The sequence below is a fragment of the Onychomys torridus genome, chromosome 11 (assembly GCF_903995425.1).
Source record: "Onychomys torridus chromosome 11, mOncTor1.1, whole genome shotgun sequence".
NCBI lineage: Eukaryota > Metazoa > Chordata > Mammalia > Rodentia > Cricetidae > Onychomys > Onychomys torridus.
Window position 1 is genome coordinate 42,163,736 of NC_050453.1, and position 25,855 is coordinate 42,189,590.

The 25,855-nt window shown below is 44.3% G+C and overlaps 1 protein-coding gene across 2 annotated transcripts in view; it reads right to left on the reverse strand.

Annotated features, from left to right (window-relative positions):
* Colgalt2 (collagen beta(1-O)galactosyltransferase 2) overlaps window positions 1-18,708 on the reverse strand; it is a 99,933-nt gene extending 81,225 nt beyond the window's left edge. For both annotated transcript variants that reach the window (XM_036202131.1, XM_036202130.1), the window contains exon 1: window positions 18,211-18,708. In XM_036202131.1, the coding sequence (XP_036058024.1) occupies window positions 18,211-18,473 (263 nt within the window). In that variant the 5' untranslated portion in view covers window positions 18,474-18,708. The remainder of the gene's footprint in view (window positions 1-18,210) is intronic.
* Window positions 18,709-25,855: the final 7,147 nt, after the last annotated feature.

The following is a 25,855-nucleotide window of genomic DNA, read 5'->3' on the forward strand; positions in this document are numbered from 1 at the left end:
ATCTCCACCGGGCGGCTCCTTCACATCATTCAGCTGGAGCCACAGAGACCTGAAATCTTCAGGGGGATGGAAGACCACATTAGAGAGGCTCACTCATACACTGCAAGTTGACGGTGGCTGTGGGCTGCAGGCCTTGAATCTCTCCTTGGTGGCCTCCTTTGGGAACTACTTGAATGTCCTCATGACATGGAAAATTTTATTCCTCATGGAGCAAGCAACCATGAGATCACTTCTATTACTTTTCCTCATCTGGTGCTAGAAGTGAACTCCAGGACATGAGGATCATGGTGGCCCACACTGCAGATTGGTATTTTCAGAAAGTAGCCTTTGGAGGTACAGCAAGAAATATTCATGCAATAAACGTTCATACATTCACCATTTAAAGGACCTTAATAAAGTCATTTGTGCTTTCTACCTTCTGAGGAACTGAAAGAAATACAAATTTCAGGGCCAGGGAGATGACTGAATGAATAGAACCTTTCACCCACGGGTGAAAACTGGGGTTCCATGTAAATGCGGGATGGCTGTGGTGGCATCTCATCTAGGGCAGAGATGAGGCATTTCCAGTGCACGCTGGCTAACTACACCAGTGAAACCAGAAAGCTCTGGGCTCATTCAGTGAGAGATCCTGCCTCAAAAAACCAAGTGGGAGAACAGATAGAGGGAAACATTGACATCTGACTTCCACGTGCAACACACACACACACACACACACACACACACACACACACACACACATGCACAGACACACACGAATGCATGCTTGCATACTCTACATATGAACATGCATACACACATGCATGAGAACTCCATACACACACAAAGAAACATAAATGTAGTGACAGTATATATGAAAAGAATTATTTAAATGACTACCAATGTCCCTTTTTTTAACTTAACAGATTGCTGGGTTTTTTTTCTCACTGTCTAGTTAGTTGCAACACTCAAGGTCTTTGAAACATCCAAGTGGGATTAATGCCAGGTTCAGAATAAGCCTCCAGTAGTTTAAACAAGTGTTTGGAAGCGTGTCCTCAGACAGAATCTGTAGCCCATCTTTCTTTGGAGACAATGACATATGCAGTTCTTCTACCAAAAAATGACCTCATTTGTTAACAGTTGATTATTCAGGGGTCTGGAAATGATAGTGTGTGATTTTACCTCCAAGTGTGAAATTAACTACAGACAGCAGCCATGGGTAACCTTTACCTTCCTGGGGATCAAAGAGCAAAGAAGATAAATATTTTTTTTTGAAGCTGCTGAAAACAAGAACTTACCTGTCTGGATTTTTAAATGTCATAATCATTTTTCACAAGGTGAACGGAGCACACAGCTTTCCGCCAGCATTTCAAATAAGACCGAGAAGGGTCTGAGGTCACCGTCACCCAAACCGTGGATATGGGTAAAATAAACAACAAAGGCCAACTTGGGAAAACAACTCTTTGAAAACAAAAGGAAAGAGTCAGAAAGGAAAATGGAAAAGCTTTAGAGGTTAGTAAAGTGAGGAATGGGATGTAAGTAATAAGAAAACCCCAAAGATTCAAAAGGAGAAACAGCTTCAGAAAGTTAAATGCGGCTATGCCGCTGCCATCAGAGCGGTCACATGTCCCTCCCAGGGAAAGTTTTTGCTCTCTAGCTCAAAGCTCAAAGCTGCAGAATGCCAAGGCAGTTCATTATCCAAAACCTGACAGGTGGCATCAAATCTCAGACACTCTGTTACATGGAAGAGAGTCATAGCTTCACAAATCCACGCCACTTCAGAGCAGAAACGATTCTGTCCTCAGTCTGTTAAACCCCACTTGCTATGAGATCAGAATAAAAAAAAAAAAATCACCAGCGCACTGTCTGCTTAACACGTCCAGGCCCCAGCATTAGTTACCAAGGCCCTCTCAAAACATCTTCCTCTCGAGGCTCAAACATCTGGCACTGGCGTTAAGGACCACAGGCAGACAGCTGGACAGTGTCAGCTGAGCAGCCAAGAGCAGAGGCTGAGGGAGGCAGCCAAGAACAGGGCTTTCTCAGGGCGCTTCTCTCTAGCAGAGGGATCTGTCTTTTGATTTATTGGTTGCTGCTCAGAAAGAGAAGAGTTTCATTTTGGAGACTGAACCCCAGGCAGGTAAGTCAGGGTCACCAATGAGAACACCCTGAAAAAAGAACATGCTTTGTTTCCTTGATTTGACTTTCTTGCAGGAGCTTCCTGTTACAATGACCCTTCCTGGTGTTTATATTTGGGTCTCGAAAGACATGAGATGCAGGCCAGGTTTTAGCATCTCTGAAATATTAATGGCAGATCGGTGAAGTAAAATCTTTCCATTGCTCATTAGCCTGTTGAGACTGGACTTCCAACTGCCAGGTTCATCTAACCCAGTGGTTCTCAACCTTCAAATGCTGTGACCCTTTAATACAGTTCCTCATGTGGTGGTCATCCCCAATCATACAATTATTTTCGTTGCTATTTCATAACTGTAATTTTGCCACTGTTATGAATCATAATGTCAATATCTGTTTTCCAAATGTCTTAGGTGATCTCCGTGAGAGGACTGTTCTACCCTCCTGCAGGTTGAGAACCATTGTTCCAAGCCCTACATTGCATAAGCTACTTCCTCTCAGAGCCGACTGAGCACAGGCCTGCAAGGCTAACCAGCAGCCTTCGCAAAGAACAAACACTCAACCTGCTTCCCGTCACAACCACAAATGTCAGACACCCATTTATGTCTTTGCCACAGTAGAAGAGGGGACATTCTAGGGACCAGTGTGTTCACTTATTTGGAATGCAATCAACACAACCAAGTATAACAGAACACCTGCATTGTGTCTGCTCATAAAGCAAGTGTTTTACCCCTGGTGCTGACTTTGGTGCAATGGCGTCCCCAATTGGAAAGGAGTTCATCTCATAATACTCTTTACATGCTGTTCCTTCTCTTCAGAGCCCCGACTTTTGCTCCCACTGTTACTAAAAGCTGCATTTTCACTTGTGTTAAAGGGCTAAACACCTCTTTTCTAATGCAGATATGATCAGTTGTGGCACCGAGGATTCGAGACATGGATAACTCAAAAATCATGGCAGAATTCAAATGTAAGTGAAAAGAGGCATGGTAGTGTGTGCCTTTAATTCCAGGAGTTGGGAGGCAGAGGTAGGGAGATCTCTTTGAGTTCAAGGCTAGCCTGGTTTACATAGCAAGTTCCAAAGCCAGCCAAGGCTACACAGCCAGAGCCTGTCTTAACAAACTAACAAATACAACAAAAAGGTGGGGAGAGTTCAATGTGTCTTCTCAAGTCACAAGACAGGATGGTGAGGTGTTTTCTGTTTAGGGTCTTGGAAGTGGAACTGCAGGTCTATATGTGCTTGTAGCAAGGCAAGGCAAAGCATCCGGGAAAATCTTAAAGCACAGTAGACCTGGGGCAGAGATGGCACAAAAGAGCAAGCTCTCAGGAATTCTAATGTGACTGGTGCTGAGAGACCTCGGATGGAATGTTGCAGAATACCTCTCACTTCCTGTCAGAGATGAAGTAAAGATTAGGTCCTGCTTGTAAGAGCCAGAGGATAGAGAGGGGCTGTGAAATGCCATCTTTTAAGCAGGGCAGGGACATGGCAACCATGACCTCACGGCAGCCATGCATTACTGGTACTGGGCCTGCAGAAGTGGGGCCCTCCTAATGGTCAGTTATGTGGGATGGGGGAGGGACCCATTGGGCCCCTACCACATACCACTGACCTCTAAACAATAGATTCTGGGGGAAGGGAAACAGAGCACCCACTGATGGGACCTGTGGTGATGCTCTGACAGTTCTAAACCCAGGTCCACAGATGACCCTGATGAAACTCTGGACACTAAACAACACACAAGCTAGTAACTGGGGGAAAGGGATTTCCAAGGAGGAGGAGGGGGCTCTGGGAGGGGCAGGAGAGGAATGGGAGAGAGTGAAAGAGGAGGAACCAAAATACATAATGCACACATAAAAAAAATTGTGAATGAACAAAATTGACTACTCCTACCAATAAAAATAAACACGAGGCCCTTTTGTTTAATTGCACAGCTACTGGGAAGCAGAGACAGGACTCAGGTGCATCACGTGACAGCTAGCTCTAGAGGTTCTGCTAAGAGGCGAGCCTCAGTACCAAACTACAGACACCTGTGCACCACGGAGGAGCCAAAGGCTCCCTTCTCTTTGATGAATGACGAGAAAGAATGAGGTTCCGAGTCCTCACAAAGTGCATTCCAGGGGCATGAGACTTGCAGAGGCAACAGAGACTTCCATGTCTCCCACAGGGTCCCTGGGTCATCTTCCTCTCTGAGGGCTCGCTCACAGTGTACGTGAGTGACCGACCATCCTTCTCCTCAGATGAAACAGTAGCAGTTGCCTTTCGGTTCAGCAGCATTTGCACAGACCTCATGCAAATTCTGTCGAGACCCCCGAACTAGAGAACATAACAGAACCTAACCTAGTCTCTGATGGACAGAAAACCTGGCCAGAAGTAGATCTGTAAACTTCAATCACCTGCTGGCCTTGCTGCAATCTGAGGCCTGAAAAAAAAAAACAAAAAAACAAAAAAAAACCCCAAAAACTGAGGTTCTTGTGTGGCTTTGATGCCTGGTCAACTCTTTGAAGCTGTGTCAAGACCACAGGACAAAGGCAGTACTGTTTATGCAAATCCAGAAACTCCAAAGCCATTAAAAGTAACATCAGCAATTCAATACCCAGAGACAGACCATCAGAGGCCCTGCATCAGTATGAAACAGAAAACCCCAAAGCAAAGCTGGGCGATGTACCAAACCCCACAGTGGGAAGAGACCCTGGGCTGGCCAGAGCCTGGCTCAGTGTGCCTAGAAGCCTTGCTGCATGCAGTTGCCCTAGCCAAGGGGCAAGTGTCTGTGCCAAGGAAGTAAGTCCTGGGCTCAAGCTGCTTCTACACCTGGTGCACAGAACTGTTCATAGGAAACTGCCAAATGTGTCTCTTGCAGGCTGGCTGTCATGTTGCCACATACCTCCACAGGTCAGTCATCTGGAGCACATTCCATCCAAAAGGGCACAATGGCTGTCAGGAAAAAGTCTCCGTAGCAGTAGACAGTGGGATGGGATACCATGTGCTCCTAACAAAGCTCAACATTTGGAGGCCACTCTCAAAAGATTTAAAGTTACATAAGGGTCCCTGAAGAATCCATTCTGCATTGATCGTTCATGCAAGTTCTCAGGTACGGTCACTCTCATCAAGGAAGGGATAATATCAGATTTTAAAAAGGGCCTCATGAACATCTGGCCCAGAGGTTTTCAATCTGAACTGCACACTGACATCTCCTGGGAGGTTTACAAAATGCGTCAGTTGTCCCTGGCTCTACCCCATCAGCCCTGGCCTGGGTCTTTCCTAAGACTTCATCCAACAATTCTGATAATCAGCCTCGGAAAATCACAACACTAGGACATCTCTCTTCTACTAAACAGGAAGCTGAGATCCATAGGGAATAAGTCGCTTATGCAAAGAGATACACACAGCGGTGCATCTGAGTCCTTTCACTGGACAACACAATTAACACATGGAATGCCACTGCAGGGGAAGCAGGGAACGGATGAAGCTGCTTTTGGGGGCAGGGAAGCATGCATCTAGCTTAACTTCATCCCTCAATGATTACAGTTTTCTTGGTGGCACATATCAGGTATAGAATGCAGCTCGCATTCTTGAAAATAAAAAAAGCTAATAAAAATAAACACACACACTTAAGAATTTTTACTATTTTTTTTAAAGAGAGAATACAAGGAAACTGGAAGTGAAATAGTATAAGATTAGCAGCCAAGTCGTTATTGTCCCTCACAGGAGGCAACTATAATAATGCCATTTTACTATATTAACTCCTTACAGTGTGTATCTGTGACAAACCCAGAGCAATCCTTTGTATAGAAGAAAAATAAGATTTTCCAAAAAGTATATGTTAAGTTCATTATGAGCGGCTTGGGAACTTTGTAAAATCGTATCATTACAGCCCAATTGAGAGCTACAAAAAACAGTCCAATTTTATTAGTTACAGAGAAGAGGTGGCGTTTTCAGTGGCATGAAAGAAAAAACAATATAAGAATATTAAGCTGGGAATAATGGTTTATGTCTGTAGTCCCGGCAGTGTGGAAGCTGAGGTGGGAAGATTACCATGTTGAGTTCAAGGTCAGCGTGTGCCTACATAGTTGGGGATGGCACAGGCTATCTAGGGTGTGTGGCTTTGTCTTTCAGAAAGGTATGTTTTCACATATGAAAGGGACTGGAGGGGCACAGGGGGTAAAAATGCTTTCTGCATAAGCATGAGGACTTGAGTTCTGATCCCCACCACCCACATAAAATCCCAATGTGGCACAGAACTTGTAACCCCAATGTTAGGGGATGGAGACGGGCAGATCCCTGGGACTAATTGGCCTTCAGTCTAAGCTCCAGGGACAGAGTCTCAAGGGAGTAAGACAGAGAAAAATGTAGCAGAACACTGAATGCTAGACGTCCTCCTCTGGCCTCTACACTACATGCACTAGTACACACACACACACACACACACACACACACACACACACACACGTGCGCCACAGAGACAGAGAGATAGAGACAGAGGCAGGCAGAGGGAGAGAGAGAAAGAAGGAGGGAGAGAAGGATAGAGAAAGGTAGGGAAGGAGGGAGAGACAGAGAGGTGGGAGAGAGGGGGAAGAGGAAGCAACAGGGAACCAAGATCAAGGGAAATGGAAGCCGGTATGGCTTGGGTGAACACTAATTAGCTGGAGGCAGTGGCTAGTTCTGTCTCCCTCCATTTTAAAGAAGTTCACCAATAAATATCTTTCTTCTAGAAAACTAAATGCTTAGTGAATTTACTATGTAGAGTAAGCTGAAAAGGGGCCTTAAGGGAGCGCCTTTTTCTACTGAGCCCCAGTTCAAGGAATTGCATACAGAGAGGCAGCCATTTGTATGCTGTCTTTAAACAATGCGTATCTTAAAAAATAAAACAGCACTGTTAGAGAAAGAATGCCTGTTTATTGTCATATTCTTATTTATGTTTGTGTAGTGCCATTGAAATTTCTTTCCTTCATCTCTAGTTTATTTACTAGAATCTATAGAAATTATAGCCTCTATATGTTACTCTAGCTATGGGTTGTCAGTTGCATTGGGAAAACAGCTTTTTTCATTATCTTTTGGATCTTTGTTTTTTAACCTCCCATTTATTCCTGCTCTGCTCTTCATTATTCCTTTCTTTATACGAACCCGGAGTGCCGGTTTGCTCTTGTCTTCCTGGTTCCTTGATATTTATCATTGTTAACCCGTTGGCTTAGACATCCATAGATGATCCTTGCTGAAGTGAGAACTGAACCATGGGACCTAGTGTGCTTAGTAAAGTTTGAAATCTAGGAAGACTGAGAAAGGCTAGAGAGGATGATAATTCTCTAAAACATTTGCAATGCTAGCTGTTTCAAGCCTTCATGTTAGCTCCACAAAATCCACCCTAAACAAGACACAGTCTGGCTGCCTGGGTGCTCTCCACTCAGCCTGCATTTGCAGAGGGAGAGCAGCCATGCAGGAGCTGCGTACAAGCTGGTTCTTCAGTGGTGCAGTGACGACATGAGGAATCCTGATCCCACTTGGCATCAATTTTCCACTGTCTTGGCGGGGCTACACCATAATCACTGTGGTGTGTGCCACTTGGCCAAGATTATGAGGCTGGCTGGCCACCAAGAAACTAAAAAGCCTTCTATTAGCCCAGCAAGGCATTCTGTGTTGGGAATGCCCGGGGCTCCAAATGTCTACAAACACATTTTTCACAGATAGCCCAGGAATTTAACTTCCGCTGTTAAGTGTCTACATAATTCTTCATTTCTCAAGATGTTAAAAAGGAGCAGTTTCTTATTGTGACTTTCAGTGAGAATAACAGTCATTGTGCATCTTAGAGTCCTCTGGTTTATGTCACATCTGTCACCTATGAGAACAAGAAGTTTGTAATTGCCCTCCACCATCCCTCTCCCAAGTATGGACAGTCACACTCAAGAGAGAGACTAGAAAGAGCCTTACACTGTCATGAGAATCCTATTGTCAGCTGGGCAGTGGTGGCACACGCCTTTAATCCCAGCTCTCGGGAGGTAGAGGCAGGTGGATCTCTGTGAGTTCAAGGCCAGCCTGGTCTACAGAGCAAGTTCCAGGACAGCCAGGGCTACACAGAAAAACCCTGTCTTGAAAAAACCAAAAGCCAAAACAACAAAACCAACCAACCAGACAAAACTCCTATTGTCTAAAGTGCATGTACTGTAGTCCAATTCATTTTCATTATTATTAGTAGTAGTATGAGTATTAGTATTAGTATTTGGTAGCTAGTAGCCAAATTGGGGAAATCTCAATTTAAGAAGCCTTTCTCCAGCCTGGTGTACACCTCTCAGCTGACTTTAAAGTGACTGAACCTGGAAGGAAACGATGTATTCTAACACAGCCAACATGCCACTGAACCCAGATACTCATAAAAATCCTTGAGCTGAAGCCTTCCTGCAGGCGAGCTTTCTGCTTCATCTGGAGAGCTTGGCATCTAGGGTCGTTACTTATGTTTTCCATGCTTCTGAATGCATGCTTTCTCAGGTATCCTCAAACATGAATCTGAGAGCACGTGAGGGAGAAAGTTACTTCTGTATTATGTTTATAGAACAACAAAATATAAACGAGGCAGGAGATAGCCATCAGCTTGTTGAATTTGCCAAACAGCTAAAATAATAACCATTATAAATTCAGTGAAATGAACTTGTTACAAAGCCCTGAGTTTAGCCTTAGCAGACCATCAAAGTTCAAGTCTGAAAAAAAAAAATCTTTGCACATATGGTGTTCCTGAAGAAGAAAAGAAGTACTTTCTGGCCAAATCTAAAGTTTAGTTCATGTGAGAGACTTGGTTAATGTCACCAGCAACAAATGCAGTTTTTACAGGGCAGCATGTTCCCCTAAATTAACTATAGCCATTCTGTGTAAATTCTGCATGGATTTTCAATTATTACCTATAACAAGATTTTAAAAAAACTGTTATGAACATTAACACAGCTTTCTTACTAGAAGGATGGAGAGCAGAAGGAAAAGTAATATAATTCTGATTTATTTACCACTAGGTCACCCAATGACCACTCGCCAAGCCGTCTAGTTCTCAGGAGTTACTACTTGGGTCCTAGCCTGAGGATGGAGTACCCAAATACCAACAGAGGTCAGGTACATCAAGTCAAAGACACAGCAGGGGCTTATTGCAAACTCATCCGGTGTGGGGCTGATGGGGACTTGGCTGCCTGGACAAAGTTCATGAGCAGAGTCTAGTCAGCCTCGGTAACTGTTGTGGAGAAATGCAGAGCTGGCAAGGTCAAGTATTCACTACACAGGCACATGCACTTATCAAACATTGTAAACATATATTTATGATATATAGAATTTAGAGATGAATTTTGAATTTATATACAATTATGAAAAATTACAAAAGTACTTTTTAAAGATTGATTAAGAGGACTGGAGAGATGGCTCAGTGGTTAAGAACACTGGCTGCTCTTACAAGGGGGCTGAGTCGAAGCATCCATGTAGTAACTCACAACCATATGTAACTCCAGTTCCAGGGGACCCAAGGCCCTCTTCTGGCCTCTGAGGACACTAGGCACACATGTACACAGACATACACACAGACAAAACATTCATGCACATAAAATAGTAAAAAAAAATTTAAATGTTTAAAAAATGGTGGTTGGGGGCAGATCTTCTAGAGGATGAAGAATCAGACAAGAAAGCAGGGGTGGGTGGTTGGGGGATGTAACTCCATGAAACACTGGCTTTAAAACTGATTTAATTATGGCCACTGGAAAGTAATGTGGTGCCTTGTCAGTGTTTAAAGATGCTGATGATTTTTAAAAATGGATTTCAAAACATCATCCTTATGCAGGATACAGGCAGCGTCTATATTTGGGTCAAAATATGCACATATATTGACAGTTTCTAGGCAAATATGCAAAAAATTCTCATTGCTCTCCTCTGGCAGGTGGTGTAAATTAGAAGAGAGATTTATGTTTCATTGCATTCCTACATACATTGATGGTTTTACTATGGGAGGCTTGCATTTTAACTTATAAAAGAAAAAAGTCTAAGAGAAAAGTTCTTATCACATTATTATTAGGTAAATATACAAGAGTTCTAAGGAAGTCAACCTTTCGAGATATTTTTGTCTTAAATTATGTGTATATGTGTATGGGGGTGGGGTTTGTACATGAGTGCAGTGCCCACAGAGACCAGAAGAGGGTGTCAAATCCCCTGGAGCTGGAATTACAGATGGTTCTGAGCCTCCCAAAGAGGAGGCTGGGGGAACTGAACTTGGGTCCTCTGCACGAGCAGTACTTGCTCTTAACCAATGAGCCATTGCTCCAGCCTCAGATATAATTTTTAAATCACTGATTTTTTTAGATGTTAACATAAATGTAATTAAATTAAAAAGCCACTCCTTTGAAAGTAAAAATTGTCAAAGCCATTAAATTTATAGCTCTTGATGAGTTATAGTTACGGTTTAAATACACACAGTGAAATCTCTTCATAAAGTGGTAACAGGAGAGCAGTCTAACAAATACGTTATAGGCTAACAGCTTCTCTCTGCACTGTATAATGTTACGTATTGTGAAGAAATGTGTAGAAACAACCTTTATAATTCCCTACTATCATCCCCGTGAAAGCCCCATAATGGTCCCACTATACTACTCTGCAGAGTGGAGACGGTGCCCACAGTGAAATGGCACATGTGCACATTTGAGTGTTGGGAAAGGGACCACAGCGCAGCCGACAGCATTCCAGGTTACAGAGCTTTCATTGTTTATGTCGACAGCCACAGGAGACAGCCAAGCAGGAGGACTCTGAGAAGCACATGCCTGTGACCCGAGAGTGGCAAGGGAAGGCAGAGGTGGAAGCACTTGGATGAAGACCTGAAGGCACATTTGTAAAATTAACCTCTTCTTGGGATTCACAAACCAGGAGAGGCATGCTATAACATGAAGGTCACTGAAACAAGCACTCAGGATTTAAAAGTGGAAATCGATGATCTCATCGCGTCATTCACTATATGACTTACTGGGGGAAATTCCTTACCTGCCCTGTGCTTTGGAGTTCACATGCATGCGACAATTGGGGACCCTCTCTATTGCAGACAGTGTGTCATCATCAGAGCAATGGCGGCATGCATTTGTTACTTCAGTGTTCATTCAAAGGACTGCAGAGTTCAGAAAGCCAACCTATTTTAAAATTGGAGTTTGGGAGCAAGGTTGACAGATTTCTCCAAACATTGCAAAGAAAACTGAATTTATGGGACAAGCAAATCTAAGACCACCCACCGAAGAAGCTGGAAAAATGGACTGTCTTAGCAGCAGGGACCTAAAATGCAGCCAAGAGACATATGCAAAGTTCTGTTTTAGGTTTTCCTGATAGTCACACTTGGGAGATTTCTTTTGGTTGCAGGCAGTGACTTGCATCCATATGCACACACACGTCTTTTAGTATTATTTTGTTCCTGTGGAATCTTCTAAAATAGAGCTGAGCTCAGTAACTGGTCGGTGCCTGAGCTAAGTGACGAAAATGATCAGGACAGTGGAAGAGAACCAGGGAGCCCCTGGTGTCATTCAAGCAGAAGAGACAGCCCTCACTGGAAGGAAACACTGGTGCACTTATCTTCCCAGGCTGGGTCAACTGACAGAGCAGAAAGGAGATCTAACGGGCCCTTTATTGCTCTTAAGCAGACTGTGAGCACTTTGTGTGGCACGTCAGTCACCTGGCTCACACGCTGACTTCACCATGTGCTAGCCTTGTGACCTTAAGCAAGGTCTTACCATTCTCTGTGCACAGTGTTCTCCTATATAAGTGAAATACGCTCACGATGGCACAGAAGACTTAAGCCCCAGTCTGCCTAATTCTGATTTATAAAATCCTTAGCCCCGTTCCAAGTTACCATGTTGGGAAAAATAAGAAAAAGAAGAGAAAGGCAGAGGGAAAAAAAAATACTAAGAACCATGTATTCTCACTGCAGGCTGAAATTGTATTTGGAGTGCATGCCAAGTTCCTGGCAAATTATGACATCATCTCCATCCCAGATGCTAAAAACTATAGCAGTTCAGGACGTTTTATAAACACTTACATGAGTGTATCTAGTTGAGCATCTGCCAGAATGCTCTTGCTTGGCCATTAAAATATGGAAGTAAATTCCACATAATCCCCAAACAATGTAGAGATAAAGTAGAAGGCAAAATATTGGCATCAGTTCCTTGGAACAAGCTGAGGCCCGTCACTACGTATTTACATCAACAAAATCTCATCACTTTATTTAAAACCATAAAAAAAATGGTTCTCAGTTTAGTATAATTCCATTCTGCCAGATGAAATGCCTAAATGCTTCCACAATCACACAGCAGCTATTGCCTTGGGACTGTCTTCCCATAAGATCCTAGGCTCTCCAAATGATAAACTTAAGGCCTTTTTTTTTTTTTTTTTTTTTTTTTTAGATCAAGTGTTTCTCCTTTTGGGTCAAATGTGCCCTTTTCATTTTTTGCTACTGGTACATGGGCCTTACTTACCCAAATCACAGCTCTGGAATGGAAGGACGTCAGTCTTTCCCTCTATTGCTCTGGCCACTTGTTTGTGGCACCACTGAATTAAAGAGAAGGCATCAAAGCACCCTGCCTCATGTCACAAAGCCTCCCAGTTCCTGCCTCTCCACACATACTGCATGTTTGAGTGCCTACAAAATCCCTGCCTTGTTTTTGGTCCCAGGTTGTGATAATTAAAGAAAATCAAGTCATTTGTTGAGTTTTGAGATCACACCAGAGAATGAAAAGAGTTTTCCCTTTTGCTTCTGTGAAGTATCTCTGAACTTGAACCTTTCCAATGTTCAGTCAACCCCCCAAATCTTGATGCTCATCAACATAAATGCATTTCGCTGGTTTGTTGGTACCCATCTCACCTGTGTGTGCAGTACAAATCAGCTCTAGGAAACTGTGTAAGGGAATCACATGGCAAGGAAGTCTGCATGTGGTCCATGGGCCAGACTCTCAATGACACTGAGCTAGTGGGGAATGTCTTGACCTTCAATGACCTGGGAAAGAAATCTTGTCCCTTGTTCTTCCAACCCTCAGCAGAAGATGAAGGAGAAGAGTGAGTCTACACCGAGTTATTGAAATGTGATTCAGAGAAACCTAGCATCCCAGGCGCTACTCATGATGCTGGCTTGAATGTTCTCAGCAGCTCACGGCCATTTTTGAAGTTGATATGCATAGCCTTGCAGAGTAGACATCCTGTTTGGTGTGCTGAGTAGGTCTTGGGTTTAATTATCAAGAAGGAAGCAACTGGTAAAAGCATCCTTTTGTGTGATATTTTGATAGCATTCTGACAACAAAGCTTGCTTTGAATCAGAGGACAGAGCTAGACACTAGCTGACCAAAATTAACCATAGAGGTTTTGGAAGACTGAGAGCAGATAGAGAGACAGGAAGTAATAAGGCAGGGCCTAGAGAGGATCTCAGTCCTTTTGGATGGAGGAACAGAAGAGAAAGGAGGTCACTGATTGCTTCTCTGCTGCTTCTCTAATCATTCAGATTCTTACCCTGATATTTGACTCCCGATTTTTTATTGATAAAGAATAATTAGATAAACACATCAACATCCCACTGAAACATGGTCTAGGTTATAACTTAGAACCCTTTAGAACCTTCCCAGACAATTAACCTTCTGATGCCAGTCCAAAAGCCGGCATTTCCCAAGAGACTCTGTGGTAGATAGAATGTGCATCTGGAGGCCAGCAGTCATTACACAGGTCACCGACTATAATTCTTCTGAATGGAAGCTCTGCTCAATGCTCCTAGCTGTCTTGTATCCTTGTCCTCTCCTTCTGGAAGACTTCCTTTCCAGGAGAATTCCTATTTATCCTTCCAAACTCAGTTCAAACTTGCTATCAACTTCTCTAATAGCCTTCATGGTCACACATGCACTCCAACCTGATTTAGAATTCCTTTCATCCACTTCCCAGCCCCCCCCAGCAGCATCTATACCATATCAATCATGCTACTGTCCTATGAAAAAAGTAGTGTTTTGGGGAACCACAAAGTGGAGCCACACTTTATCCAGTTTTATTTCATATCTAATTGATTGGAAGTACTTAAGAATTAGGAGAGAATACTTCAAAATTGACTTTTTAAACAGATATAGTTTTTATTCATTTGTCCGTATCTCTGTGTATTTATGCCCACATGTATGTGAGTGTCTGCAGAGGCCAGAGGGAGCACTGGATCCCCTGGAACCAGAGTTTCTGGTGGTTGCCAATGGTCTGACATGATGCTGGGAACTGAACTCCAGTTTAGTCCTTTGCAAGAGCAGCAAATGCTCTTAACCACTGAGCCATATCTCTGGTCGCCTAAGAACTGGCATTTTTGTTGTTATTTAAGGCATTACACAGGGCTTCTAAGATAGAACCAAGCTTCTTAAGACAAGAGTCTCCAGAGACTAATGCAAAGATTGCTGATCTCCTCATCCAAGTCTTGGGCATCTTCCTCAGTCTTCTCATGCTGGCTCTCCAAAGGGAGAGGCACTATTAGGAGGTGTGGCCTTGTTGGAGTAGGTGTGGTTTTGTTGGAGAAAGTGTGTCACTGTGGAGGAAGACTTTGAGGTCTCATATATGCTCCAGATATAGCCTAGTGTCTCAAACCACTTCCTGTTGCCTACAAGATGTAGGACTCTCAACTGCTTTTCCAGTACCAAGTCTGCCTGCATGCTGCCATGTCCTACCATGGTGATAATGGACTGAACTACTGAACTGTAAGGGAGCCCCAATTGAATGCTCTCCTTTATAAGTGTTCCCATAGTCATAGTGTTTCTCCACAGCAATAGCAACCCTAACTAAGACAGAAGTTGGTACTAGGAATGGGGTATTGGTGTGATAAGCCTGACTATGTTTTGTTTTGAGGAATTTCAACTTTGGTTCTTCAGGTTAGGAAAGCAGCAGAAGGCTTTAATCACTGCTTAATGGGCCATTCTGGTAGGAACATGGAAGACAATGGTGCTGATAATTTGAACTGTTGGGGGTTAGCTCAAGAGGTTTTGTGGGAGAAGAATTTTAATATGTTGCCTAGAAATTGTTCTTTTGATATTGTTGTTCAAATCTTAAATGGCCTTTTAATAAAAAACCCAGAGCCAGATATCAGGATGAAGGCTGAAAAATCAGAGAAGCAGAACAGCCAGCCACTAGCTCTTACCTCCACAAAATTCTCAGCCTAAAGAGAGAGTGAGTTCCTGTTTCCTCGTGCCTTATATACCTTTCTCTACACTGCCATATTACTTCCTGGGATTAAAGTCGTGTATGCTTCCCAAGCAAAGGCGTGAGATCTCAAGTGCTGGGATTAAAGGTGTGCGCCACCACTGCCTGACTTCTATGTCTAATCTAGTGGCTGGCTCTGTCCTTTGATCTTCAGGCAAGTTTTTTAGAGCACGCAATATATCACCACATGATATTTTGGTGAAGAATGTGGCTGATTTTGGCCCTTGTTCAAAAAGTTTGCCTGAGGCTAAAATGAAGAGTTTTGAATTAATTCTCTTGGCAGAGAAAGTCTCAAAACAACCTAGTATAGACTCTGTTGTGTGGTTAGTAGTGTTAATTCTAGTGAAGATACATAATAAAAAAGGAGCAAGCTGAGCAATGAAAAATATTTGAGGAGAAAAGGAGCACCAGGAAGTGGGATGGAAACAAATCCTGTGTTCAAAGAGATAAACAGATTAAGTAATGGAATATAGGGAGAGGTGACCTCAGGGCAAGATCCCACCCAGTTAAATTTCCAATTTGTGAAAAGGAATTAAAGAAAAACCACTAGGTTGTAGTGGCTCATGCCTTTAATCCCAGCACTGGGAAGGCAGAGGCTGGCAGATCTCTGAGTTTGAGGCCAGCCTGGTCTACAGGGTGACATCCAGAACAGCCAAGCTTAGGCAATGAAGGAAATCATGGAAAACAGATAGGTGGTGAAGATGTATTTAAAAGATCTCAGAATTCAAGTCCAGTCTGGTCTACAGAGCAAGTTTCAGGACAGCCAAGCTTAGGCAGTGAAGGAAACTATCAAAAACAGAAAGTTGATGAAGATGTAATTGGACGAAGAGCCCACGTTCCAGCCCCAGTAACCAGCAGAACTTGGCAGCTTTGGCCATGTGGTTCTGGCTTTAGAGTCAAGGACAGAAGAAAGGTGTAATGGAACCTTCCTCTGGGACTACAGAAAGCCACTGAGGCCAGACATATGGCAGGGGTGTCCCTGAATGGAGGCTTAGAGAGGCCAACATTGAGAAATCAACATCTCTGGATTCTATAGCTTGTGGTTCAAAACTGCATATCAAGCTATTGAGAAACTATATTTGTATTTATAGATGTCTGTAAATTTTGCTTTTCTCACATTCCAAATCTTCCTACCTTCTAAAGAGCTGTACACTCTGTACACAAACTTGTGGGTCAGATTTGAGCTTTACTAGTTGTAGTGGCCAATGTTCATTGCCAGCTAGATTAGATTTGGATCTAAAATCACCATGGGAAGACACTTGTGTGTCTTATGAAGGGTATGTCTATGAAAGGTGTGCCTATGAAGAGTGTGTTTATGAAGGGAGTGTGAAGAACTACCCCAACTAAACACAGTACTGTTCCATGATTGGTGGTCCTGGACAGAGTGAAAGGGAGATAACATCCATCCCTCTGCTTTCTGACTGTGGATACAATGGCACCTCATGCTCCTGCAGCCAAGCCTCCCTCCCAGTGGTGACCCACACCCTGAACTGTGAGCTCTTCTTTCCTTACATTGCTTTGATCAACACACTATTTGTTAATTCTGTCTCAGTCTCCCCTTCTCTTCTTCCTAACTTCCGGTAAATACTGTAAGGCATAAAAAAAAAAAATTAAATAGCGCAAAAAAAAAACAAAAAAAAACCCAAAACCATATGTAGAAGATTTCTTTTGCAAAAAATCAAAAAGAGACTTGAGGTTTGAAATTCTTCTGGCATGGAATTGGTTAAAACACACACACACACACACACACACACACACACACACACACACACACACACAAGCCTGGCTCTCCAACATTCCCACTTTCTTTGCACACAACCCGCTCTTCTCCGTGGGCGCAGTCACGTATGGCAGGGGGTACAGCGAAGCAGTGTGCCCACAGTGCTGCACTGTGTGCTTCGTGTTTGTTTTCTCACCTCGGTACCTCTCCTACCAGGTGCTGTTAGCCTGCCAATTCCTTCCTCCTCTCCCTGCCCATCTCTGCTTTAAGGTGTGTCTTGTCTGGGACAGCTCCCTTCAAAAACCTTCCAGGATGACCTGAGCTGTTATTTTCAGGGATGAGAGGCTTGTCTGCCAATCAATCTGATGGCTAGTCTTCCCTGGCAAGCTTTTACTTCCTCTACAGACCACCGAGAGCTCCCCTGGTCAACTCTCCCACTAACGCTTGGATTTAAAAGTGTGGAACCCGGACTGAGTTCTACAGGAGCAAGGGGTATCCTCCCCCCCCCCCCGCCCCCCGTCCTAACCCATCACAAACACAAAGAGACCAAGTTGACAAAACTTGGCTGTTTATCCGCCCCCAAAGGGGCTTCCTCGCGCCCCAGCAGAAACCCGGAGTACCTCGCTGCAGTTTACATCTGCACCGGGAATGTGTCCCAGGAGGCTGAACAGGCAGGGACCTTCTGGAGCTCCCAAGGAAGACCGGCCCACAGTGTGGTGTGGTTGGAAAGACTCCAAACAAAGCGACATAATCTCTGGGTTCAGATACCCCAGGGAAAAACCAGGAGCCAAGTTAAGCAGGGAGCTGGAGTCTAGCACCTGCAAGTCGGGGGAGCCCCTCTCTGGATCTCTCCAGCCTCTGTGGACCCCTTTGCCAGCCTAAGTTAGTTCTGTGACTACATCTGGAGGCGACAGACACTCTCTCCCTTCCCTTCGTAGCTTGAGTAGAAACTTCCAAGAGTTTTAAGGGTGGGTTTGAAAGTCTCCCTAAGGAGGTCTCCTCAAGTCCCTTATGGTGAGGCAGAAGGGGGGAATGAGGAAAGTCAAGGCCACCGGATTCTCGCCCCTATGTTCCCTCACCTCCCTCCCGGTTCCACCACCCGCCCAGTCCAGGACCCACGCCAGCAGCGAGGGTACGTACTCTCCAGGCTGCCCTCGACCTCCCGGTGGCCCGGGACCCCTAACCCGCTCACCAGATGGCCATCCTGCTCTTGGGGTAGTCCAGCCGCTCCAGGCAGCCGAGGAAGTGAGGCAGCGTGTGCGCGGCGTTGCGGGCGAGGACCACCACGAGCACCGTGGGGCTCTGCAGGGGCGACTCGGGGAACGCCACCGTTGCCTCTCCGTCCTCCTCCGAGTCGGGCTCGGCAGCGAAGCGCGCCCGGCAGCCGCGGCGGAGCAGGGCGGAGGACAGCAGCAGCAGCAGCGCGCAGGCGACCGTGGCGCGGCGCGCAGCCATGTTCCGCGGCTGGCCGGAGGCGGCGATGCTGCCGGGGGCGCCGGGGATGCGGCTGCCCGGGGACGGCGGGAGCGCGCACGGGCACCGACTTCTGCTGCTCCCGGGACGCGCCGCCGCCCAGTCCCCGGCCCGAGTCCCCCGGCACACCGGCTCCCCGCAGCTCGCACTCGCCCCGCGCTCCGCCCCGCCGACGGACAGGTCGCCGCCGTGAGCCTGCTCGTCTCCCGAGCTCCACGGAAAGTTCCCCTAGTCCCCGCTGCGCTTGTACAGCTGAGGTCTGCGGCTTCCTCCAGAGCCGTGAGGTGTGGCCCTGTCTGCCAATGGGCGTGTGTGTGTGTGTGTGTGTGTGTGTGTGTGTGTGTGTGTGTGTGTGTATACACACATAACGGTACAACCCCAAGAAAATTTATTCTGCTTTTGCAAACCGCAGTCTGAAGTCCTTCATAGAGACGCGATGGATCCAGGGTTTAATAATGCACCTATTGACAGATTAGAGTTCTCAAATGGGACGTCTCTCCCACCACCCAGGACTTCGAGAAACAATGTTATAACTTCCACAGAGGCAAAATGCTTGTGTTTCACACACACAACTCCTGAAATTCATTCTTGACGGAATAAACAGGGATCCTAACACCGAATTTGAAGACTTGGAGAATTTTAGACCTCAAATCAGACTGAAAATAAAGGTCCTAATGAATACTATTCTAGAGCCCCTTTCTCTCCCTTTCTTTCTTTCTTTCTTTCTTTCTTTCTTTCTTTCTTTCTTCCTTCCTTCCTTCCTTCCTTCCTTCTCCTCCTCCTCCTTCTTCTTCTTTCTCTCTCTCTCTCTCTCTCTCTCTCTCTCTCTCTCTCTCTGTCTCTCTCTCTCTCTCTCTCTCTTCAATAAAGGTTTCAGTAAGAACTCTTAACAGCTGGGTTATCTCTCCAGCCCCAGGAGCCCGCTCCTAAGTGAGGAGGTGTGGAAGAAGAGATTCACATGCTCCCTCCCCCACAATGACCCAAACTGACAAGAGTAGAGAGATCACCAGTCAAAGGGAACAGAGAGGACAAAGGGCAGAACAAAGGGCGAAGACGACGGTAGACAATCAGCAACCAGCGGACAAAATGAAACCGCTCCGATTCTCAGCTAGAGATCATTTACTCTTGAAGATAACTCAGGGTCCAGAGTAACTGTGGCATGAAAACCTCAGCATTTGATCTGTGTGCAGGCTGACTGCGGACCCCGGAAGTTCACGACCATCACTGCTGGGCCAGCCAGCCCTCAGCTCCGACACATCATCTTTTTACTAGTGGTGCTGTTCCTTCTCCACAACTCTGCAAAGGCCTCAACTCGCTCTTCTCTGCTCTCCGAACCTTCCACTGGTCCATTTGTAGCAGCTCCCTCCCTCACTCTAAAACTTAGCCCCTTCTCACATCCTTAAAAATATCTTATTATAAACAGGTAGACACGGGCGGCCAGGCTTCCCATCCCAACACGAAGGAAGTGGAGGTCATCTTAGCGCCACATCACAAGTCTAACCTGGACTGTGTAAGACTTTGCTTCTCAAACAACAAGGATAATAACTTTTGTCTCCTAGTGGCCCTCTGTTGGTCAAGCTCCTTGAAAGAGCGGTCAGCACGGCCTTCCTCTGCTTCTTCCTCTCCTTTCTCCTGCCGCAGCCTGGGCTGACTTTGGCCAGCCCTCTCCACTGACACTATGTTGGTACTTGTCACTGAAAGTTTTTCCTATGACCTGCCTGGTCTGCAGCTGCTCAGACCCAAGTAAACACAGAGGCGTATATTACTTACAAACTTATGGTCTATGGCAGGCCTCTTGCTAGCTAGATTTTTTTTTTTTTAATTTAAAATATTTATTTTCTCAGTGCTCTCTTGTCTTCCTTTATGCCTTGGAGGAGGAGAGTCATTTAAAAACCAGAGTTTTGTGTTTTGGAATACCATACTTCGCTTGTGCTCATGGAATAGTTTCCTTAGCTCCTCCACGTACGTCTGAAGCAGCTCCTCAGGGTGCAGAGTCTGCCAGACAGGAATGGGGTGGCCAACAACAGTGTGGATTGGTTTCTGGTAGGGCATTAGGCCAAAGCATCTTAAATTAACCCATTTCTATAAATCTACACTTTGCCACATGGCTTGTGGCTTACCAATCCCTTTACATCCTGCTTCTCCTGGTGGCTTGCAGCGTCTCCTTTGCCTCTTCTTTCTCTTCCTGTCTTTCTGTTTGGATTTCCCACCTGCTCTAAGCTGCCTTGCCATAGGCCAAACGGCTTTATTTATCAACCAATCAGAGCAACACACATTCACAGCATGTGAAAGACATCCACAGCAGGTACTTACAGATGTGGTGAGCTCTTTTTGGCCTTCAGCTTTCCAGACCTCTTAAGTAAGCTCCACTCTGACATCTTCAGATCTGTTGCTGTGAAGAGACACCATGGCCAAGGCAACACTTACAAAAGAAAGCATTTAACTGGGAGACTGTTTCCAGTTTCAGAGGTTTAATGTTTATCATCATGGTGGGAGCATGGTAGCAGGCAGATGTGGTTCTAGAGAAGTAGCTGAGAGCTACACCCTGATCTACAGGCAGAGAGAGAGAACCTCTGGCATGGGCTTTTGAAACCTCAAAGCTCAACCCCAGTGATGTATGTACTTCCTCCAACAAGGCCATGTCTACACCAACAAGGCCTCCTGATCCTTCTAATCCTTTCAAACAGTTCCATTCCCTGAAGACTGAGAATTCAAATATATGAGCCTATGGGAGCCATTCATATTCAAACCACCACATTCCACTCCCCGGCCCCCACAGGCTTATAGCTATATCATAATGCAAAACACATTTAGCCCACTTTAAAAGTCCCCATAATCTTCCACAGTCTCAAGACTGTATAAAAGTCTGAAATTCAAAGTCTCTTCTAAGACTCAAAGCAATCCCTTATAACACCCTGTAAAAGTCAAAATAAAAAAGTAGATCATGTACTTCCAACATACAATGTGGCACAGAATATATTGCCAATCCAAAAGGGAGCAAAGGGAGCATAGTAAGGAAATACTGGATTAGAGCAAGACCTAAAACCAGCAGGGCAAACTCCAAACTCTGTATCTCCAAGTCTGATGTCAAAGTGCTCTTTAGATCTCCAATTCTCCAGCTTTGTTGAGCGTACAGCATAGTTCTAACACTTGGGCTGGCTCTACATCCAGTGGGCAGCTCTCTTTGGCAGCTATCCCATGATCTCCAGCATCTTGGGGTCTCACATCACAGCCTCGCTCAATGTCCTCTCGGAGCCTCCACACAGTTACATCCCTCACACACTCCTGGCCTCAGCAGCTCTCCTTGGCCATGGAGGAAGATTCCACATGCCCCATCTTGTATTCTTGACTCTAAAGCCATAGCCAAAGCTGTCAAGTTCTGATGTTTGATGGGAATGAACTTGCCCCCTTGTAAAATTACAGTTGCACCAGCTTTCTGTTGCTGATGGTTCCCTTTACTGCTTAAGCTGTTCTTTAATTCCTTTGCACAAGTTGAAAGCTTAGCTGGGTGGGGTTTTGTCCTGAGGTCACTACTCCCTTTATTCCATTTAGCATCAGACTTTTCTTTAAATTTCTCTCTCGAGCCCTGGGACTTCTATATAACATTCCTGGTGCCTCTTTTCTCCTCAAACTATATATTTTATATTTTCCCTTGCTCTGATTGCTCCTTTTCATTATAGACTTGCATGAGAGTGACTACTAATATCCATAGGACATAGTCAATACTAGGCTGTCTTAAAATCTCTGCCAATGCCATTAGTCCAAAACTCTTCAATTTAACCTCAACAAGATTTTTTGGACAAAGGCAAAAATTCTTTGGCAAAATATCCTAAGAATGGTCTCTAGGCTACTTACTAATATTTTCCCCTTTGAAACTTCTTGAGCCTGGTCATCATCATTTATATTGCCGTCACCATCCTCCATGCTCCTACTAGGATGGCCCAGTAATCCCTGCTTAAAATGTTCATCCACTTTTCCAGTCCAAAGTCTCAAAGTCTTCCATAGTCTTCCAACAAACAGCATGGTCAGGCCTAACACATCAATACCCCACTCCTGGTACCCATTTCTGTCTCACTCACTTCCCTGTGTTCTCCATTTGACCTGGGCCGTGTAGTCTGCAGGGCAATTTCATTCTCAGAATCTTGTCTCCTGCCCTACTCCTTCTCTGTGGTGTTTATACTTAAAAAACTAATGGGCAGAAGTCTACTCTGCCCCCTCCTCCTAAGGAACTATCCTCACTCTCAGAGGATATCTCACTTCTACCTGCTTGTAGACGACACTAAATAAAACATCTACTAGAAGCACATGGCGGATTTATATTCCAGCTACAGCAGACAAAGGTGAGGTCATTTCTACAGGGGTGGTAGTGATAGGTACCTTTTAGAAGAGTACCTTTTAGAAGGTACCTTTCTTCTTTCTTTTCTTTCATGGCCAATGTCCACACAACTTTTAAAACTAAAATCCCCTTACTTTAAGGAATACTTGTCATTTGTTTATCTTACTACAAACCAAGTGAGTTCAAACTAAGATACCATATTACCTTCTTGTTTCCTCCTGTTACCTAAGAGCTTGTTTTAGCCCCCCCCCCCCGCCCCCCAATGAATGTGGAGGTGGGGGACTGACCGCAGCTTCGGTTTCAGTTGCTCTCCACTGAACACGGAGTTTGCTCCTTCTTCTAGTCTGGCTGTCTGGCAAGCCTTTCAGTCCCCCGTCACTGGGATTCCAGCTACATCCTGCTCTGCCAGCTTTTATATGGGTGCTGAGGACCCAGACTCATGCTTGGACAGCAAGCCTTTCACTTACAGAGCCATCTCTCCAGTCCCTGGAATAATGTTAATATCATGTTTCCAATTTGCATGTATGTACTGTGGGTTTATAGTCAGCTTTCTTTAGAGAGGTTGAAAACTCACTTTGGAAGCAGATGTTGACTAAAGAGCTAGAGGTGAGATGTTTGGAGAGCTATGATTTGATTCTGATGCTTTTTCAAAGCCAGCTATTATTTTAGCATGTATAGCTACATCTCTTTATTTACAAAAATACCAAGCGATCATCCCTTTGTGTGCTGTATTTATTAAATACAAACTATATTATAAACTAAACTATAACCCCAAAAACAATGTGCTATTTTTGACATTACTAATTAAATGAGTGCCCAGAACCCACCTTGGGAACAGATAATTGCCACCAACACGAAGCCCACTGTGTGTCCCTTTTTGTCACATGCTTTACTCTTCTCCCCTGGGATGAGCAGACTGAGCTTCAGGTTACTCAGTGTCTTTATTTTGTTTGGAATGCTTTTTCCTGTGATTAATTTTATGTGTCAGCACGGCTAGGCCAGGGTGCCCTATTATTTAGTACAAACGGTATAGAGACTGCTGTGAAGCAATTTTTCTTTTAGATATGATTAACCATCAATTCAGTAAACTTTAAGCAAAGCATATTTCTCTTTGTATTGTGGTTGAGCCTCATCCAGTCTGCTAAAGGCCTCAAGGGAAAAGATGGGATTCCAAAACAAGGAAGAACCTGTGCTCCCTGACTGCCTTTGGATTCAAGGACGTGACATCACCTCTTCCCTGGGTTTCCTCCCAGTCTGTCCAAACCCGCCCTGCAGATTTGAGACTTTTTAAGCCCCTCTGATCACATGACACATCCTCCCCCCACCCCCATTTTGTAAGCAAGAGCAGAGACAGGATGTTTGGAGGAGTATAGATTGATTTTGATAGCTTTTCGTATTTACGAAGCCAGTTACTATTTCAGCATGCATGTGTGCATCTCTTCATCTACAGAATTGCCCATTTGTCACCCATTTGTCACCCATTTGTGCTGTTTCTCCCCTGACTCAGATCCCTCCGGCTCCTTCCCAAGTGCTGGTCGCGCACACACATCCAGTTCACGTTCTGTTCAGTGCAGACTTCCTTAAGCAGTTACTCCATGTTTTATGGTAAGAAAGTTCTTACATTCTTTGGATCCTTTATGTCTACTTTTCAGAAACAGCTCATCAACTATTAGGAAAATCTCTGTTGGGTTTTTGATTGGGGTGACAGACTCTACAGATTAATTTTAAAAAATGTTTCTTTTTTTATGATCTTGAACCTTTCCAGGTGCATGGCCTTTCTAGCCATGTATTTATATCTTGTCTGATGTCTAAAAACCTCAGTAATGTTGTTCAAAAACATTTTGCTTGCTTTTTATCCTAGGAGCCTCATTTTGATGTTTTGTTCTATATGTCAATAGCCTTTAAAATGGAATATATTATTTCCTAATTTCATTGATGGAGGCATTGGATTGCACTTTTCAGTGTATGAAAGAATCAGAGACTTGTATTTGGTTTATTCTAGATATGTTTGTACTTGCTGAAGGTTCCCTCATATATGCTCTTGCATAAGGGTAGGAAAATATCATAGCTTTGTGAATATTTTACTAGAATTAATATTTCACCTACTCTTGAAACAAGAGAATAAGCAGTCATATGATTTGAGAACACACACACACACACACACACACACACACATGGGTGTATATGAAGCTAGCTAGAATGCTAGCTATTTTAAAACTTGGGGTTACTGTCTTACACAGTGTTATGTAAAAGCCCTTTCCTCTTTCTCTTCAACACTCTGCATCACAACTTACTGTTGCCGTTTTCTCTTGAGACTAACTAAATATCCCTGCGTAGATACTACTGATTTTTTTTTTTGGTAGGAATAAAATGGTCTGGCTCAAATATCTACCAGGGAAACCATCACATCAAGTGCCAGATGACTCAGAAGGTAATATTCAGGAGGGACTCGTATTCCCTGCTACTTACTTATCTCGAATTTTTCTTCTAAGCCCTTCAGTACTCTAATCTAATGAATTGTTGAAGCATTTACAAATGGAAAATTCCTGCAGCCCATCAGAGCTGAAACTCTACCCTGCTTTCTGGTAGATTTCACTCTAAGCTTGCCACACGAATCCTTCTGATTCTGTGCTTTAAATGCTAGGTTCTCTGAGAGTCCTGAATTCGTCTTGTTCGTACTCCACCATTCCTAACCAGCAAGACCTACTTTAAAGTGTTCTTTTCTTAAACTGGCAGCAAAAATTCCACTTTTATCCAACTCTTAGACAGTAAAATGAAAAGTCAGACGCACTTGATATGTAAGTGTGCATATATCACTATTTTTCTAGACAATAGAATTTAATTTACATTTAAAAGAAAAGTTTCTAGTGCTATCTTTACCTGTTCAGGTTTCTCTCTCCCCTCCTCTCCTCTACTCACCCTTTACCCTTTAAATATAAGGTAGAAAAATCTTCCCTTGAAGATGTTTGAGTCTTATTCACATAGGCGCTAATCTCTGTAGATCTCCATCCTGAATTACAGGATCCCC